At 42.0% G+C, this 20,487-nt stretch overlaps 1 protein-coding gene across 1 annotated transcript in view; it reads left to right on the top strand.

Annotated features, from left to right (window-relative positions):
* Positions 1-1,203: 1,203 nt before the first annotated feature.
* LOC139539763 (zinc finger CCHC domain-containing protein 14-like) overlaps positions 1,204-20,487 on the top strand; it is a 42,822-nt gene continuing 23,538 nt past the window's right edge. The window contains exons 1-2 of the mRNA XM_071343038.1: positions 1,204-3,024; positions 13,918-14,044. Coding sequence (XP_071199139.1) covers positions 2,383-3,024; positions 13,918-14,044 — 769 coding nt within the window. The 5' untranslated portion in view covers positions 1,204-2,382. The remainder of the gene's footprint in view (positions 3,025-13,917; positions 14,045-20,487) is intronic.

The following is a 20,487-nucleotide window of genomic DNA, read 5'->3' as shown; positions in this document are numbered from 1 at the left end:
TATTTGACCATGCTTGTCACTTATGAACATTTTTGAACATCTTGGCATAGTTCTGTTATAATCTCCACCCGGCACAGCCAGAAGAGGACTGGCCACCCCTCATAGCCTGGTTCCTCTCTAGGTTTCTTCCTAGGTTTTGGCCTTTCTAGGGAGTTTTTCCTAGCCACCGTGCTTCTACACCTGCATTACTAGCTGTTTGGGGTTTTAGGCTGGGTTTCTGTACAGCACTTCGAGATATTAGCTGATGTACGAAGGGCTATATAAAATAAAATTGATTGATTGATTGATTGAAGGCTATGTTTTAGAGGGGAAAAGGCCCCACAACAAGCCCTGAAAACTTGAAATTCTCATTAGGTGAAATTCAAGATTACCATATGCAAATAGCCCTTAATGTTTATGATTACCAGTTGTATGAGGTCAAGGAAAGAAATGCCATTAGATAATACTCAAACATCAAACAAGTGCATATTTAGCAATATATGAATGCAGAGATTCGAAATATGTGTGCATAATATATTTCTAAAGACGTCAGTAGGGTAAGCCTACTTTTTTAGGCCATAGTCCGAACAAGCTACTGTACAGCTCTACTGTATATAAAGGCCATGTTCATGGACCAAACGTACACAGTCAGAGTGACGCAATGAAAATGTCAATTCCAGAAATTCTCAAACTTCACTCTTCTGCTGCTCCTCTTACACTAATATCAGTTTGCAAAGACATTTGAAGACAAAGGATGACATATGTGTCTGTCTTAAAAACAATCAACTTCTTCAACTCAAACACTTTAGAGGTTGACTTGCGCTTTACAAAGTACATACTCGTTTACCAAATCGGAGACGTGTATATTATGAGCGCATGTGAAAAAGATGTGTAGGCTAGTGCAGATACTTTTCTGACCAATCACACCAGCAGCTGGGGTTACTGACAAGCTGTAGTACACCCAATCGATGTGTATGTTTTTAGCTGATGGGTTTAGCTGGCAGTTTGGAATAATGTCACGTTCAAAACAACTGGGAACTCGGACATTTCAGATTTTCGACTTCAGAGCGTTCAAGACAACTGGGAAATCGGAAAAAACGAGCATCGACTGGGAAAAACATTTTGAACGGTCATCCAACTCGGAATTGCAAGTCGGAAACTCTGGCATCTTGCTAGATCTCAGACTTTACTACCTGAAGATGACTGACGTCATGATTTGACCTCGTTTTCCCCTAAGTTCACACTTGTCTTGAAAGCACCAAAGTTACCACACAGCTGTTTTTCGCGATTTCAGGGATATGACAGGATGTAAGGGGGAGGGGGGTATTACTTGAATTGCATTTCAAAACAGCTACGGGCTCTTTATAAAAAGGATAGGTCTAAACATTTGTCTTGTTCAAAACCACTGGGAACTCAAAACTCGAAAACGTCCGACTTCAGTGCGTTCAAGACAACTGGGAAATCTCCGACTGGGAAAAAAGTTTTGAACGGTCATCCAACTCGGAATTCGCTGTCGGAAACTCAGGCATATTTCTAGAGCTCCGACTTTCCGACCTGAAGATCTCTGACGTCATGATTTGACCTCGTTTTTTCCGAATTCCCAGTTGTTGTGAAAGCACCAATTGTTGTTATTCGTCTGGAACAAATCTGTACGTGTCCCTGGTTAAGTTTACGACCAATAGGATTTAACTAAATCGTTTGCGTTTAAACTTGAACTCCTAGGTTACTGGCTATAGTTTATAGGCTATATGCAGTTTATGGTCTTCTTTATTGGCAGACACTCAGAATTTCAACGAATACCGTGCGGATTCCCATCGAAAATTATTTTCTTACAGGGAATAAACGGAAAGTAGTGCCTTTGGCACTGGAAGTAAATGATCTATGTGTGTAATACTCATATGGTGTTTTTAATTTCAATCTACTTCATGTAGTACTTGTTCCATAATCGACTGACGTGGGGACATCGGAGGGCTGGTCGAGAAAGCCTGGATGACTGGGTACTACGCTGAGCCTCGCAGTACAGTAACCCGACTCATGCTTTTGTTTATAGACTTTCAAGTGATTCTCGCTTTGGTTACATATTTCAACAATGTCGCAACTGGCCTGTAAACAAAGAAAGGCGACGTGCTGTAATTTATTTTCCAGAAAACTCATGGTCTTGGATAGTCTACATTGAATACGATTATTGTCAACCAAATAACCAGCGTCCTTGACCCAGGTGGACGTTTACTAACTGTTCAGGCACTCGAGTTCCTGCACGCTCTCTGTTTAAAGGTTAGGCTACTTGTACAGTAAATGGAGGTTTGTTTTGACACATTTTTGTCTTGCCATTTTATTATTGTTAGGCTTATTCGCAATCAACAAAATAATCCATGTTTAAACGTGTGAGTCGATTTGTTTAAAATGGTTGAAAATCGATGCTCCGTTCAAAGGGAAGGGGTCTACCGCTGGTTTTCGATATTGAACTCGGCCCAGAGAGCTGAGTTCATTTGTGGGCTTTTGGACCTCTGTGTTCCCATCGAACTACGCTTCCTCGGGTCGTGCTTGGAAGATTTAGCCCGCAAGGACTATCACTCCCTCAGGGATGCCGAGATCAAAGCCAACAACCCCGCTGACCTCTCGAACCTTACCAACATCACGGACGAGGTCGTGAGGAGCAAGCTGCTCATCTCCCTCGCACTTCTCAGCTCCGACAATCGAGAGGCGGCGGGTGTTCTCTTCCGAACGCTCACGCACATCGACAGCATCATAAACAACTACGGCCTGCAGCTCAACGATGGACAAACGGAGGAGCAGTTCCTTCTCCTCTTCACCATGGCATCCAATCACCCGGCTTTCAGCTTTCACCAGAAGCAGGTGCTAAGACAGGAGCTGACCCAGATCCAGGAGATCCTGCAGGTCACCTGTGGAGAGCAGCAGCCCGGTACTGGCGGCGACGGCGTGACTGGAGCGCTGGCCACCCTGTCTCCCGCCACTAGCATCCCAACCTACATCACTGCGCCCACCCTCGACTCCTGTCAGGTCGGGTGTCCATGTTCTCATAAGGTAGGTAATATATTGTCCTCCCTGTTGTCACTTGATGGCCAGATATATGAATGGTATTGTGCCACTGACAAGTTTGAGCAACCATCCAAAACACAAAGTTCTAGGATAGCCTACACTTGTAGAAAATAGGTGCTATCTAGAACTTAAAAGTGTTCCCATATGAGAACCCTTTGAAGAACCCTTGTTGGTTCCAGGTAGAACCCTTTTGGTACCAAGTAGAACCGTTTTGGGTTCCATGTAGAACCCAACATGGATCCCAAAATGGTTCTACCTGGAACCAAAAATGTTTTTACCTGGATCCAAAAAGCATTCCCCCATGGGGACAGCCGAAGATCCCTTTTGGAACCCTTTTTCTAAGAATGTACCTAACAAGCCAAAAAGTTAGTGAGTGTCAGTGCTAGGAGGCTAACCAGAATCATTCAACAGCTCGCTACACTGTTCCGGTTCTGGGAGTGATGCATCTTGTGGGACAGGCAGCTCTTGTACCCTCTTTTGGATGAAATGATCATACGAGGGGACATTTTTTGTACATACACTGTTGGCCTACATTATTTATAACTGATTGAGAATAGATTGTTGTTACACTGTAACTACGCTAATATGCCTACACCTTTTACTTGTGTGGGTTTTTCCAAAAGTAGGAATAGAATGATAACATTCCCTTAGCCCTTCCCCCATTTCTAGGTCATGTTGAGACATACTAGGGCAATTCCACGATAACAGAAATGATGTCGAGACTCAGATAGTTGACTTTAAAATGTATGTCAAACAAAAACCACTGATTGCAAAGTTAAACAAACCATACAACTTAATGCACCAGGACGACTTAAGCATTTCCACAGTGAATTTTACAAAAACACATTTACTATTTTTTTGTCATTTAGCAGACACTCTTTTCCAGAGCAACTTACATGAGCAATTTTTTCACCTAGTCAACTCGGTGAATCGAACCAGCTACCTTTCAGTTACTGGCCCAACACTCTTAACCAAAAGGCTACCTACAGAACAGTGCAGATGCAAAGTTTGGTAACACAATGACTGCACAAACAGCACAAACCGACCTTCTGTTATCAAAATTTGCATCTGCGCTGTTCTTCAAGTGTGTTTTTGTTAAATCTTCATGGACATTTTTTGAAGTGGTCCTGGTGCATATAGTTGTATGGTTTGTTTAACTTTGCAATTATTGGTTTTAGTTTGACATACATTTCGAGGTGAACTATCTGAGTCTGGGCGTCATTCTGTTATCGTGGAATTGCCCACTACTAACAAATGCGACCTTAAAGGAATTAATTGAACTAAACAAACATGTTTTTTTTTTGTCCCCCAGTGGCATGTCTGTCTGTTCTCAACCATTGGTGTCCTGAACATTCACTCATACACTCTGTCTGTAGATTCAGCATGACTTTTTACCTCTCTGGACAACCAGATGTTAACACAGCAATGTGTGATTATGAAACCTTGTTAACAACATATACAGCTTTCTTTGCTTTTAGGATTGTGACATTTATTGCAAAAAATTATAAATGATGTTATGCCATTTTAAGGGTCTTTTGTCGAGCATCAGGAATATTATTCTTAATTTAAAAAACACCTCAAGAAACATCTGGAAATGTCATTACCCTTCTATTTACAATATTACAGTGTGTGTTTTGTGTGTGTGTATGTGTGTTTGTTTGAGAGAGAAAGAGAGTGAAGAACACATAAAAGGCTAAATGTTATGCTTCAAAAGAAAAATTAACCTTACGGCTTCAATTGGATTTGAATACACAGACACAGGTTAACTTTTTTCTATTCTTAAACAAAGGCAGGATCATTACAAGTGCCTGTTTGTCAATGTGTTGAATCAGAGACACCCAGCAAACACAAAGGGCTGTTCAAACATGTGTTTGAGGGGAAAGTACCCTGGCTGCTCAAAGGAAAGCGCTTGGTTGTATTTAGTGTTTTGTTGGTCTTGGCCTCCATTAAGTGCAGGTCAGCACATTTCTCAATGCTGAAATCAATCCTGTGTGAGAGAGACTCAACACTCCAGTGAATCACCAGGAAGCTCTAGTCTAACTGCTGTTCTCTCTGACTGTTTGGAGAAGCCTTTACGTTAACCCTAACCCGATCAGACATGAAACATAGCTAAATAACACACACTCCTTAGTGGTGTTTCATTAATTTATCTGCCATGACCATGTCCATTTCAGTTGTAAACCTAGCCCAGGCAGCAAGCATCTCTCCTAGCAGCAGGACCTTCCCTTTCCCCTGAGAAAAAGAGCAGATTTGGCAGGAATGGATGCGGATGTGGCAGTAGCACACTGTAAAGAACGCTTAATTGGTTTCAGAGCTCGTCTGTGTGTTGCTGTTGCTGCTTGGTTGAGCACGTGTGCTGTTTTACCTCTGCTCTTATACACATCAGCCTCACCACTTACAGGGCTTCAAAGAGGAAAGACGCAAAATACATAAAAAACATTTGTTTGGAATGAAGATATTTTGACTGCACAACTCTAGCTAAGACATTTTGCCGGTACATGTAAATAAATACAGAAGCAATAAGATTACTGGGCATATGAAAGTAAACACAAGCAGGACGACAGTCTCTTTCAACAGACCTTTTAAAACGGCTCTCCTTTCCAGGAAACTAGTTAGTATAGGTAAAGCCCTGTGTTTTGGTTTATCATGTCACATGACGTAGATTTGATAATTTTACAGAAATTATAATTGAACCAAAAATGAAAGCAATCATCTGAGGATGGTGCTGGACCATCTGAAAGAAGAAGAAAATAGGACAGTATGTTGAAAAACCTTTAATAAAGGGTCAAATCCAGGTGATGTGACACGATTAACCAAAATACAGGGCCCTAGTTCAGAGTGCAGTGACTATTACTCTCCCCTAGCTGTCTTGACAGCCTTTCAAGATACCTAATCACAGAGCAAGCAGCACAGACACCTGCTCAGTGTGTCACAATACACAGTCTATGGTCAAAATGTATAAATCATAATCAAATCAAATTTATTTGTCACATACACATGGTTAGCAGATGTCAATGCAAGTGTAGCGAAATGCTTGTGCTTCTAGTTCCGACCATGCAGTAATATCTAACAAGTAATATAACTTAACAATTCCACAACAACTACCTTATACACACAAGTGTAAAGGAATGAATACGAATATGTACATAAAAATATATGAATGAGTGATGGTATAGAACGGCATAGGCAAAATGCAGTAGATGGTAAGAGTACAGTATATACATATCAGATGAGTAATGTAGGGTATGGGAACATTATATAAAGTGGCATTGTTTAAAGTGGCTAGTGATACATTACATCAAGATGGCAAGATGCAGTAGATGGTATAGAGTACAGTATATACATATGAGATGAGAAATGTAGGGTATGGGAACATTATATAAAGTGGCATTGTTTAAAGTGGCTAGTGATACATTTAATTACATCAAGATGGCAAGATGCAGTAGATGGTATAGCGTACAATATATACATATGGGATGAGTAATGTAGGGTATGTAAACATTATATAAAGTGGCTAGTGATAAATTGATTACATCAATTTTTCCATTATTAAAGTGGCTGGAGTTGAGTCAGTATGTTGGCAGCAGCCACTCAATGTTAGTGATGGCTGTTTAACAGTCTGATCGCCTTGAGATAGAAGCTGTTTTTCAGTCTCTCGGTCCCCGCTTTGATGCACCTCTACTGACCTAGCCTTCTGGATGATAGCGGGGTGAACAGGCAGTGGCTCGGGGGGTTGTTGTCCTTGAGGATCTTTTTGGCCTTCCTGTGACATTGGGTGCTGTAGGTGTCCTGGAGGGCAGGTAGTTTGCACCCGGTGATGCGTTGTGCAGACCTCACTACCCTCTGGAGAGCCTTCCGGTTATGGGCGGAGCAGCTGCCGTACCAGGCGGTGATACAGCCCGACAGGATGCTCTCGATTGTGCATCTGTAAAAGTTTGGGTGTTTTTGGTGACAAGCCGAATTTCTTCAGCCTCCTGAGGTTGAAGAGGCGCTGCTGCGCCTTCTTCACCACGCTGTCTGTGTGGGTGGACCATTTCAGTTTGTCCGTGATGTGTACGCCGAGGAACTTAAAACTCTCCACCCTCTCCACTACTGTCCTGTCAATGTAGATAGGGGGCTGCTCCCTCTGCTGTTTCCTGAAGTCCACGATCATCTCCTTTGTTTTGTTGACATTGAGTGTGAGGTTATTTTCCTGACACCACACTCCGAGTGCCCTCACCTCCTCCCTGTAGGCCGTCTCGTTGTTGTTTGTAATCAAGCCTACCACTGTAGTGTCATCTGCAAACTTGATGATTGAGTTGGAGGCGTGCATGGCCACGCAGTCGTGGGTGAACAGGGAGTACAGGAGAGGGCTGAGAACGCACCCTTGTGGGGACCCAGTGTTGAGGGTCAGCGGGGTGGAGATGTTGTTAACTACCCTCACCACCTGGGGGCGGCCCGTCAGGAAGTCCAGGACCCAGTTGCACAGGGCGGGGTCGAGACCCATTTTAACAGTTTTGGAAACTTTAGAGTGTTTGCTATCCAAATCTACCAGTTATATGCATATCATATCTTCTGGGCCCGAGAAGCAGGCAGTTTAATTTGGGCATGCATTTCATCCAGAATTCCGAATGCTGCCCCCTACCCTAGAGAAGTTAAAAGCAGTGGTTTGTGCTTTCAGTTTTGCGCGAATGCTGCCATCAATCCACGGTTTCTGGTTGAGGAATGTTTTAATAGACGCTGTGGGTACAACATCACCGATGCACTTGTTAATAAAGTGGCCAGCACAAAGCCCGACCTCAAGCCTATAGAAAATTTGTGGGCAGAACAGAAAAAGCATGTGTGAGCAAGGAGGCCTACAAACCCGACACAGTTACACTAGCTCTGTCAGGAGGAATTGGCCAAAATTCACCCAACTTATTGTGAGACGCTTGTGGAAGGCTACCTGAAACGTTTGACCCAAGACAAACAATTTAAAGGCAATGCTACCAAATACTAATTGAGTGTATGTGAACTTCTGACCCACTGGGAATGTGATGAAAGAAATAAAAGCTGAAATAAATCATTCTCTCTACTATTATTCTGACATTTCACATTCTTAAAATAAAGTGGTGATCCTGACTGACCTAAGACAGGGAATCCTTTCCAAGGATTAAATGTCAGGAATTGTGAAAAACTGAGTTTAAATGTATTTGGCTAAGGTGTATGTAAACTTCCGACTTCAACTGTAGATTTTCAAGCAGATTTAAGTCAAAACTGATCTCGGCCATTCCATTCCGATAATGTTTTGTCCTGAAAAACTCCCCAGTACCTAACGATTATAAGCATACCCATAACATGATGAAGCCACCACTATGCTTGAAAATTTGGAGAGTGGTATTGGATTTGCCACAAACTTACAGTGCTTTCAGAAGGTATTCATATCCCTTTATTCATTCCACATTATGTGTTAGAGCCTGAATTCAAAAATGATTAATTATATTTTATTTCTCACCCAACTACACACAATACCCTATAATGACAAAGTGAAAATTCTTGTTTTGGAAAGTTTGGCAAATATCTCATTGACATACAGTACCAGTCAAAAGTTTGGACACACCTACTCATTCAATGGTTTTTCTTTATTTTTTACTATTTTCTACATTGTAGAATAATAGTGAAGACATCAAAACTATTGAATAACACATTTGGAATCATGTAGTTACCAAAAAAGTGTTACTCATATCAAAATATTTTTTACATTTAAGATTCTTCAAAGTAGCCACCCATTGCCTTGATGACAGCTATGCACACTGTTGGCATTCTGTCAACCAGCTTCATGAGGTAGTCACCTGGAATGCATTTCAATGAACAGGTGTTCCTTGTTAAAAATGTATTTGTGGAATGTCTTTCCTTCCTAATGCGTTTGAGCCAATCAGTTGTGTTGTGACAAGGTAAGGGTGGTATACAGAAGACAGCCCTGTTTGGTAAAAGACCAAGTCCATATTATGGCAAGAACAGCTCAAATAAGCAAAGAGAAACAACAGTCCATCATTGCTTCAAGACATAAAGGTCAGTCAATACGGAAATTTTCTGTCGAGGTGTGATGACGTGGGGGTGCTTTGCTGGTGACACTGTCTGTGATTTATTTAGAATTCAAGGCACACTTAACCAACATGGCTACCACAGCATTCAGCAGCGATACGCCATCCCATCTGGTTTGCGCTTAAAACACACCTCAAGGCTGTGTAAGGGCTATTTGACCATAGAAGAAGAGTGATGGAGTGCTGCATCAGATGACCTGACCTCCACAATCATCCGACCTCAACCCAATTGAGATTGTTAGGGATGAGTTGGACTTTATAGTGAAGGAAAAGCAGCCATCAAGCACTCAGCATACAGTGGGGGAAAAAAAGTATTTAGTCAGCCACCAATTGTGCAAGTTCTCCCACTTAAAAAGATGAGAGAGGCCTGTAATTTTCATCATAGGTACACTTCAACTATGACAGACAAAATGAGAAAAGAAAATACAGAAAATCACATTGTAGTATTTTTAATGAATTTATTTGCAAATTATGGTGGAAAATAAGTATTTGGTCAATAACAAAAGTTTATCTCACTACTTTGTTATATACCCTTTGTTGGCAATTACAGAGGTCAAACGTTTTCTGTAAGTCTTCACAAGGTTTTCACACACTGTTGCTGGTATTTTGGCCCATTCCTCCATGCAGATCTCCTCTAGAGCAGTGATGTTTTGGGGCTGTTGCTGGGCAACACGGACTTTCAACTCCCTCCAAAGATTTTCTATGGTGTTTGAGGTCTGGAGACTGGCTAGGCCACTCCAGGACCTTGAAATGCTTCTTACGAAGCCACTCCTTCGTTACCCGGGCGGTGTGTTTGGGATCATTGTCATGCTGAAAGACCCAGCCACGTTTCATCTTCAATGCCTTTGCTGATGGAAGGAGGTTTTCACTCAAAATCTCACGATACATGGCCCCAGTCATTCTTTCCTTTACACGGATCAGTCGTCCTGGTCCCTTTGCAGAAAAACAGCCCCAAAGCATGATGTTTCCACCCCCATGCTTCACAGTAGGTATGGTGGTCTTTGGATGCAACTCAGCATTCTTTGTCCTCCAAACACGACGAGTTGAGTTTTTACCAAAATGTTATATTTTGGTTTCATCTGACCATATGACATTCTCCCAATCTTCTTCTGGATCATCCAAATGCTCTCTAGCAAACTTCAGACGGGCCTGGACATGTACTGGCTTAAGCAGGGGGACACGTCTGGCACTGCAGGATTTGAGTCCCTGGCGGCGTAGTGTGTTACTGATGGTAGGCTTTGTTACTTTGGTCCCAGCTCTCTGCAGGTCATTCACTAGGTCCCCCCGTGTGGTTCTGGGATTTTTGCTCACCGTTCTTGTGATCATTTTGACCCCACGGGGTGAGATCTTGCGTGGAGCCCCAGATCGAGGGAGATTATCAGTGGTCTTGTATGTCTTCCATTTCCTAATAATTGCTCCCACAGTTGATTTCTTCAAACCAAGCTGCTTACCTATTGCAGATTCAGTCTTCCCAGCCTGGTGCAGGTCTACAATTTTGTTTCTGGTGTCCTTTGACAGCTCTTTGGTCTTGGCCATAGTGGAGTTTGGAGTGTGACTGTTTGAGGTTGTGGACAGGTGTCTTTTATACTGATAACAAGTTCAAACAGGTGCCATTAATACAGGTAACAAGTGGAGGACAGAGGAGCCTCTTAAATAAGAAGTTACAGGTATGTGAGAGCCAGAAATCTTGCTTGTTTGTAGGTGACCAAATACTTATTTTCCACCATAATTTGCAAATAAATTCATAAAAAATCCTACAATGTGATTTTCTGGAATTTTTTTCTCTGTTAGTTGAAGTGTACCTATGATGAAAATTACAGGCCTCTCTCATCTTTTTAAGTGGGAGAACTTGCACAATTGGTGGCTGACTAAATACTTTTTTGGCCCACTGTATGTGGGAACTCCTTCAAGACTGTTGGAAAGTTATTCCTCATGAATAAAGTTATTCCTTATTCCTCAGCTAGTTGAGAGAATTCCAAGAGTGTACAAAGCTGTCATCAAGGCAAAGGGTGGCTAGTTTGAAGAATCTAAAATCTAAAATATATTTAGATTTGTTTAACACTTTTTTGGTTACTACATGATTCCATATGTGTTATTTCATAGTTTTGATGTCTTCACTATTATTCTACTATGTAGAAAATAGTAAAAGTAAAGAAAAACACTTGAATGAGTAGGTGTTTCCAAACTTTTTACTTGTACTGTAAGTATTCACAACCCTGAGTCAATACTTTGTAGAAGCACCTTTGGCGGTGATTACAGCTTTGAGTCTTGGGTGTGTCTGTATAAGTTTTGCACATCTGGATTTGGGGTTTTTCTCCAATTTTTCCTTGCAGATTTTTATCAAGCTCTGTGAAGTTAGATGGGGAGTGGCGGTGAACAGCAATCTTCAAGTCTTTCCACTGATTTTCAACAGGATTCAAGTATGGGATTTGGCTGGGCCACTCAAGGACTTTCACATTCTTGTTCTGAAGCCATTCTAGTGTTGCGTTGGCTGTATGCTTGGGGTCATTGTCCTGTTGGAACGTAAATCTTCGCCCTCCCAGTTTAAGGTCGTTTGCACTCTGAAGTACCTGTAAAGTGCATTCGGAAAGTATTCGCTTGTTCCACATTTTATGTATATAAAAAAAATCGGCATCTATCTACAGACGATACCCCATAATTACAAAGCAAAAAAAGGTTATAAAAACAGAAATGCCTTATTTACATAAGTATTCAGACCCTTTGCTATGAGCATCCTGTTTCGATTGATCATCCTTGAAAACAAGATTGAACTCTTTGGCCTGAATACCAAGCGTCACGTCTGGAAGAAACCTTACATTGAAGCATGGTGATGGCAGCATCATGCTGTGGAGATGTTTTTCAGCGGCAGGGACTGGGAGACTAGTCAGGATCGAGGGAAGATGAACGGAGCAAAGTACAGAGAGATCCTTGATGAAAACCTGCTCCAGAGCACTCAGGACCTCAGACTGGGGCAAAGGTTTACCTTCCAGCAGTACATCGACCCTAAGCACACAGTCAAGACAATGCAGGAGTGGCTTTTGGACAAGTCTCTGAATTTCCTTGAGTGGTCCAGCCAGTGCCCGGACTTGAACCCGATCGAACATCTCCGGAGAGACCTGAAAATAACTGTGCAGGGACTCTCCCCATTCAACCTGACAGAGCTTGAGAGGATCTGCAGAGAATAATGGGAGAAACTCCCTAAATATAGGTGTGCCAAGCATGTAGCGTCATACCCAAGAAGACTCGAGGCTGTAATCGCTGCCAAAGGTGCTTCAAGAAAGTACTGAGTAAAGGGTCTAAATATTTATTGCAAATGGAATTTTTAATACATTTGCAAACATTTCTAAAAACCTGTTTTTGCTTTGTCATTATGCGGTATTGTGTGTACATTGATGAGGGGAAAAAACGATTTCATACATTTTTGAAGAAAGCTGTAACGTAACAAAATGTGGAAAAAGTCAAGGGGTCTGAATACTTTCTGAATGCACTGTATTATGTGACTTGGTAAGCACATTTTTACTCCTGAACTTATTTAGGCTTGCCATAGCAAAGGGGTTGAATACTTACTGACTCAAGACATTCTCTTTTAATTTTTTTATTTATTTCTAAAATGTTCTACAAGCAAAATTCCACTTTGACATTATGGGGTATTGTGTGTAGATCAGTGACACACAATCTCAATTTAATACATTTTAAATTCAGGATGTAACACAACAAAATTATGTGGAAAAAGTAAAGGGGTGTGAATACTTTCTGAAGGCACTGTATTCCTCATAACAATTCTATGTCTGAGATCTACAGACTGTTCCTTGGACTGTTCCTTGGAATTACAGATAATTGTATTTCTGGGGTGCAGAGATAAAGTAGTCGTTTAATAATGATGTTAAAATGTCACGCCCTGACCTTAGAGATCCTTTTTATGTCTCTATTTTGGTTTGGTCAGGGTGTGAGTTGGGGTGGGAATTCTATGTTCTATTATTTGTATTTCTACGTTTTGGCCGGGTAGGGTTCTCAATCAGGGACAGCTGTCTATCGTTGTCTCTGATTGAGAACCATACTTAGGTAACCCTTTTTCCCACCTGTCTTTGTGGGAAGTTGACTTTGTTTATGGCACATAGCCTTTAGCTTCACGGTTTGTTTTGTAGTGTTTATTGTTTTGGTCGGCGTATTTTCTAATAAAAAGAACATGTACGCTCACCACGCTGCACCTTGGTCCACTTCTGTTGACGGCCGTGACATAAACACTATTATTACACACCGAGTAAGTCCCTGCAACTTATTATGTAAATTGTTTAGCACATTTTTACTTGCCATAACGAATGTTGAATACTTACTGACTCATGACATTTCAGCCTGTCTTTTTTAAATTAATTTGAAAACATTAAAAAAACATAATTCCACTTTGACAGTATAGGGTATTGTGTGTAGGCCAGTGACAAAAAATCTAAATGTAATACATTTTAATTCAGGCTGTAACACAACAAATGTGGAAAAAGTCAAAGGGTATAAATACTTTCAGAAGGCACTGTATGTGATGACAATGATTTTCTATGTTTTGTATTGAAAAATATAGTGTCCTAAGAAAATGACCCCATAGGATGTCATCAGAGGTAATTTTCAAATAAAGTCAGTGATTTCCAAAAGTCTGTGAGTGTGATCCTGTCTCTTACCTCTTTAAGGCATAATACACGAGGGAGATGATTATATGACAGTAGGGCAGTCTGAATGACAGTCAAGGTGCTGAAGGTTTAGTAACCCTAACCCTCTAACCATGATATTAACCTACTTGGCATGACCTTTGACCCATGTTTCACAGACACTGCACCGAGAGGTCGGGGCAGGGCGAGGGAACGAGGGAATTGTCCCAGAATCCATGCCTCACATGCCATCTCTCTCATGCAAGGAGCTGCCAGTCAAGGTGCATGTTGGGAAACCCAGCAAAGGTGAGAAACATAACTTTTCTCTGTCATGCTTATCCACAGAACTCTCTCACACTAATTTACTCTATATACGAACGAGACAAGGACAGGACATTCCAGAGACAGTAAGGGTCAAGGTTCACTCCAACAACGTCACACATGGGAATCTGTAGTTCTTGAGATCACAGGTGTTCCGTTGTCGCTCATACAGTACGTGTCTTTGGAGGAAGCAGTTCGGTTACAGATGTAGGATCTTAATTTGATCACTCATTTGTTGCTTAGAATTTTCCTGCACAGCTGGAAATGCAAACTTGTAGTGTATTCAAGGTATAAAAAGTATTCTAAAGTTTGTAGTTTTCACTTTAAAATGCCAGACTTGCTTTGCCCTAATGAAAAATGTATCAACACCTGCAAGAAATATCCATTAATAATAATCCACATAATAATTTCCATTTCCTTTTGCTGCAGGATTATTTTCCTTTTGAAGCAAACTGGCTGAAATTAAGATCCTACATCAGTAGTTGTCAGACAGATCATGCTTTTTAGTTGTGTCAGCCACTCACACATGCACCCAGAACAAGAAACCACATGCTGAAATACCGATATCGACCAACCAGGCTCCTTGAGGAATGTGGAGGCATGATTGCCCTATGGCCCTACCCCAATCAGAAGGAGAGAGAGAAGGTTGCTCATTAATCTAGTTCTCAACCTGAGGGAGTGCTGGCCGTGTGCCATGAAGGGCATCAGTGTTATGTTTTACACACTGCTACGCTGCTCCAGTCTGGAGGGAGCAGCTGCTGCAGGAATCTCCCATCATCCTCGGTTTCACACTTCTCATTCTCCCATTCACCCATTCACACTGTACATACTACTGAACAGTTCCACTGCTATGTGGAATGATGTTTAAAACTTTTACTCTACTAGAGTGTCACTTAGGTATTGAGGTATTTGTTATGACGGGGAATACTGCTATTCAATGAGAGTGTAGCAGATTGTTCTTTTTCTCCTTAGTACAATATTTGTAAATATTTGCTGCCATAGGCTCTGAATAGACCTGAATAGACAACTTGTATGCATGCACAGCCAGAAAGAAACAAACTCACAAAGGGCCATGCTTGTTTGGATTTGGATGATACTGTTGCTTGGGATTGTTTTCAGGTCACATACACTACAGCTATAAATATTGTATGTTTCTTAGTTGTCTGCATGTTTTTTTTGTCTTTCTCTTCTCTCTTTTTTCTTGTTGACTAGACCAAAACCCAGATGTTCACTCCAAGCGTGGTCACATGTTATGTAATTCACAAGACACATTTTCTCCTCCAGTTTTGGAAATCTTTACCTGGAGGTAGGAGGGGCTTGGTGGACAATGATGACCTCAGCAATGCCATTTTTCTCTGAAATCCTGACAATAGTAGGAAGTAGATGTTACTACAGTAGAAGAGATCTACATCTGTTTTAGATTCTCTTATTTTGAGGTCCTTCTTTCTATACTATAGGCACCACTTGACTGGTCAATGAATTGTACAGTAACATTTGTAGCGACGTGTTGTTTTAATGTCATATAAGAAAACAATGTTGAACATCCTTTTACTGTCTGTCTATAAGTTCTTCCAAGCTCTCTCGCTCTCTAAGACAAATGGTCATAAAATTGACCCTTCACACCTAGGTATGATACATTGTTACGTCACAGGACTGCAAAAGGACTCTGATGTCTCCCACCTCACTCTCTTATCCTGCTGGACCTCTCAAGTTGGACCTCTCTCGAGGAGGGAGATGAACCTCCATCTTCAGTAGACTGACCACAGGGCCTGGACCTTAGCCTTTAATGGCAAGAACTGGTGAATTTAGCTTAGTGAAAGTACATTTTAGGAAATAGTACCTTTAATCCAGTACAGACATTGGTGCGGAAGAGCCCATGCACTAAACAGTCTCAGAAGGAGACAGTCTTTATAGAGCTTGTGTACTCCTGAACAGTACATTTAAGCTAACCTTCTTCAAGGAAAGAGGGAGAAGATGATTTAGAGCACAGCCTCTGCAACTCAAAGGAAGAGCCAGCAGACAGAGCCAACAGGGACACAACCCAGAGGAGCAGCCCACGAGGGACCTTCCAAACTCAGAGGAAAGTAGCGAGAAACCACCACCAAGGAACCCCTCAACTCAGGACTAAGGACACACCGCCATCTTTCCTTTGTTCACTTCCATGCGGCCTAACCAGAGCCAAGGACAACAGACTAGAGGTCGACCAATTATGATATTTCAACGCCGATACCGATACCGATTATTGGAGGACCAAAAAAGACGATACTGATTAATCGGCCGATTTTTAAGAATGTATTTGTAATAATGACAATTACAACAATACTGAATGAACATTTACATTTGGTTTAAATAATGCAAAAACAAAGTGTTGGAGAAGAAAGTAAAAGTGCAATATGTGCCATGTAAGAAAGCTAGCGTTTAAGTTCCTTGCTCAGAACATGAGAACATATGAAAGCTGGTGGTTCCTTTTAACATGAGTCTTCAATGTTCCCAGGTAAGAAGTTTTAGGTTGTAGTTATTATAGGAATTATAGGACTATTTTTCTCTATACGATTTGTATTTCAAATACCTTTGACTATTGGATGTTCTTATAGGCACTTTAGTATTGCCAGTGTAACAGTATAGCTTCCATCCCTCTCCTCGCCGCTACCTGGGCTCGAACCAGGAACACATCGACAACAGCCACCCTCGAAGCAGCGTTAACCATGCAGAGCAAGGGGAACAACTACTCCAAGTCTCAGAGCGAGTGAAACGCTATTAGCGCGCACCCCGCTAACTAGCTAGCCATTTCACATCGGTTACACCAGCCTAATCTCGGGAGTTGATAGGCTTGAAGTCATAAACAGCAGAGCTGCTGGCAAAACGCACAAAAGTGCTGTTTGAATGAATGCTTACGAGCCTGCTGGTGCCCACCATCGCTCAGTCAGACTGCTCTATCAAATCATAGACTTAATTATAACATAATAACACACAGAAATACGAGCCTTAGGTCATTAATATGGTCGAATCCGGAAACTATCATCTTGAAAACAAAACATTTATTCTTTCAGTGAAATACGGAACCGTTCCGTATTTTATCTAACGGGTGGCATCCATCAGTCTAAATATTCCTGTTACATTGCACAACCTTCAATGTTATGTCATAATTATGTAAAATTCTGGTAAATTAGTTCGCAATGAGCCAGGCGGCCCAAACTGTTGCATATACCCTAACTCTGCGTGCAATGAACGCAAGAGAAGTGACACAATTTCACCTGGTTAATATTGCCTGCTAACCTGGATTTCTTTTAGCTAAATATGCAGGTTTAAAAATATATACTTCTGTGTATTGATTTTAAGAAAGGCATTGATGTTTATGGTTAGGTACACGTTGGAGCAACGACAGTCCTTTTTCGCGAATGCGCACCGCGTCGATTATATGCAACGCAGGACACGCTAGATAAACTAGTAATATCATCAACCATGTGTAGTTATAACTAGTGATTATGATTGATTGATTGTTTTTTATAAGATAAGTTTAATGCTAGCTAGCAACTTACCTTGGCTTCTTACTGCATTCGCGTCACAGGCGGGCTCCTCGTGAGGCAGGTGGTTAGAGCGTTGGACTAGTTAACCGTAAGGTTGCAAGATTGAATCCCTGAGCTGACAAGGTAAAAATCTGTCGTTCTGCCCCTGAACAAGGCAGTTAACCCACCGTTCCTAGGCCGTCATTGAAAATAAGAATGTGTTCTTAACTGACTTGCCTAGTTAAATAAAGGTGTAAAAAGAAAAAAACTTTTTTTTAAATCGCCGTCCAAAATTACCGATTTCCGATTGTTATGAAAACTTGAAATCGGCCATTCCGATTAATCGGTCGACCTCTACAACAGACTTTGTTCACAGACTGAGAATCACATCTTTAATATTCAGATATCTTGAGGTCTCTTTCTTGTCTTTCGTTCTATTTCCTACCTTTTCATGATCCCTCTCATTATGTTTGTAAATATTTTGATTAGCGTTATTAGCTGTTGATTGTACAGTCGTGGCCAAAAGTTTTGAGAATGACACAAATATTAATTTCCACAACGTTTGCTGCTTCAGTGTCTTTAGATATTTTTGTCAGATGTTACTATGGAATACTGAAGTATAATTACAAGCATTTCATAAGTATCAAAGGCTTTTATTGACAATTACATGAAGTTGATGCAAAGAGTCAATATTTGCAGTGTTGACCCTTCTTTTTCAAGACCTCTGCAATCTGCCCTGGCATGCTGTCAATTAACTTCTGGACCACATCCTGACTGATGGCAGCCCTTTCTTGCATAATCAATGCTTGGAGTTTGTCAGAACTTGTGGGGTTTTGTTTGTCCACCCGCCTCTTGAGGATTGACCACAAGTTCTCAATGGGATTATGGTCTGGAGAGTTTCCTGGCCATGGACCCAAAATATCGATGTTTTGTTCCCCAAGCCACTTAGTTATCAGTTTTGCCTTATGGCAAGGTGCTCCATCATGCTGGAAAAGGCATTGTTCGTCACCAAACTGTTCCTGGATGGTTGGGAGAAGTTGCTCTCGGAGGATGTGTTGGTACCATTCTTTATTCATGTCTGTGTTCTTAGGCAAAATTGTGAGTGAGCCCACTCCCTTGGCTGAGAAGCAACCCCACACATGAATAGTCTCAGGATGCTTTACTGTTGGCATGACACAGGACTGATGGTAGCGCTCACCTAGTCTTCTCCGGACAAGCTTTTTTCCGGATGCCCCAAACAATTGGAAAGGGGATTCATCAGAGAAAATGACTTTACCCCAGTCCTCAGCAGTCCAATCCCTGTACCTTGTGCAGAATATCAGTCTGTCCCTGATGTTTTTCCTGGAGAGAAGTGGCTTCTTTGCTGCCCTTCTTGACACCAGGCCAAAAGGAACACTTATGTGAGAATGATATTCATTGACTACAGCTCAGCGTTCAACACCATAGTACCCTCAAAGCTCATCACTAAGCTAAGGATCCTCGGACTAAATACCTCTCTCTGCAACTAGATCCTGAACTTCCTGACGGGCCGCACCCAGGTGGTGAGGGTAGGTAGCAACACATCTGCCACACTGATCCTCAACACTGGAGCTCCCCAGGGGTGTGTGCTCAGTCCCCTCCTGTACTCCCTGTTCACCCATGACTGCATGGCCAGGCACGACTCCAACACCATCATTACATTTGCTGACGACACAACAGTGGTAGGCCTGATCACCGACAACGACGAGACAGTCTGTAGGGAGGAAGTCAGAGACCTGGCCGGGTGGTGCCAGAATAACAACTTATCCCTCAACGTAACCAAGACTAAGGAGATGATTGTGGACTACAGGAAAATGAGGACCAAGCACGCCCCCATTCTCATCGACGGGGCTGTAGTGGAGCAGGTTGAGAGCTTCAAGTTCCTTAGAGTCCACATCAACAACAAACTAGAATGGTCCAAACACACCAAAACAGTCGCGAAGAGGGCACGACAAAGCCTATTCCCCCTCAGGAAACTAAAAAGATTTGGCATGGGTCCTGAGATCCTCAAAAGGTTCTACAGCTGCAAGTTCGAGAGCATCCTGACTGGTTGCATCACTGCCTGGAACGGCAACTGCTCGGCCTCTGACCACAAGGCACTACAGAGGGTAGTGCGTACGGCCCAGTACATCACTGGGGCTAAGCTGCCTGCCATCCAGGACCTCTACAGCAGGCGGTGTCAGAGGAAGGCCCTAAAAATTGTCAAAGACCCCAGCTACCCCAGTCATAGACTGTTCTCTCTACTACCTCATGGCAAGCGCTACCGGAGTGCCAAGTCTAGGACAAAAAGGCTTCTCAACAGTTTTTACCCACAAGCCATAAGACTCCTGAACAGGTAATCAAATGGCTACCCGGACTATTTGCATTGTGTTCCTCCCCCCAACCCCTCTTTACGCTGGTGCTACTCTCTGTTTATCATATATGCATAGTCACTTTAACTATACATTCATGTACATACTACCTCAATCAGCCTGACTAACTCACTACTTTTATAGCCTCACTACTGTATATTCCTGTCTTTTTACTGTTGTTTTATGTCTTTACCTACCTATTGTTCACCTAATACCTTTTTTTGCACTATTGGTTAGAGCCTGTAATTAAGCATTTCACTGTAATGTCTCACTGTAAGGTCTACACCTGTTGTATTCAGCGCACGTGACAAATAAACTTTGATTTGATTTCATCCTCCTCACTGTGTGTGCAGATGCTCTCACACCTGCCTGCTGCCATTCCTGAGCAAGCTCTGTACTGGTGGTGCCCCGATCGCGCAGCTGAATCAACTTTAGGAGACGGTCCTGGCGCTTGCTGGACTTTCTTGGGCACCCTGAAGCCTTCTTCACAACAATTGAACCGCTCTCCTTGAAGTCCTTGATGATCCGATAAATGGTTGATTTAGGTGCAATC

Source organism: Salvelinus alpinus, chromosome 15 (genome assembly GCF_045679555.1).
Source record: "Salvelinus alpinus chromosome 15, SLU_Salpinus.1, whole genome shotgun sequence".
Taxonomy (NCBI): domain Eukaryota; kingdom Metazoa; phylum Chordata; class Actinopteri; order Salmoniformes; family Salmonidae; genus Salvelinus; species Salvelinus alpinus.
Note: the sequence above shows the minus strand (reverse complement) of the source record. Positions and strands in the feature narration are given on the sequence as shown.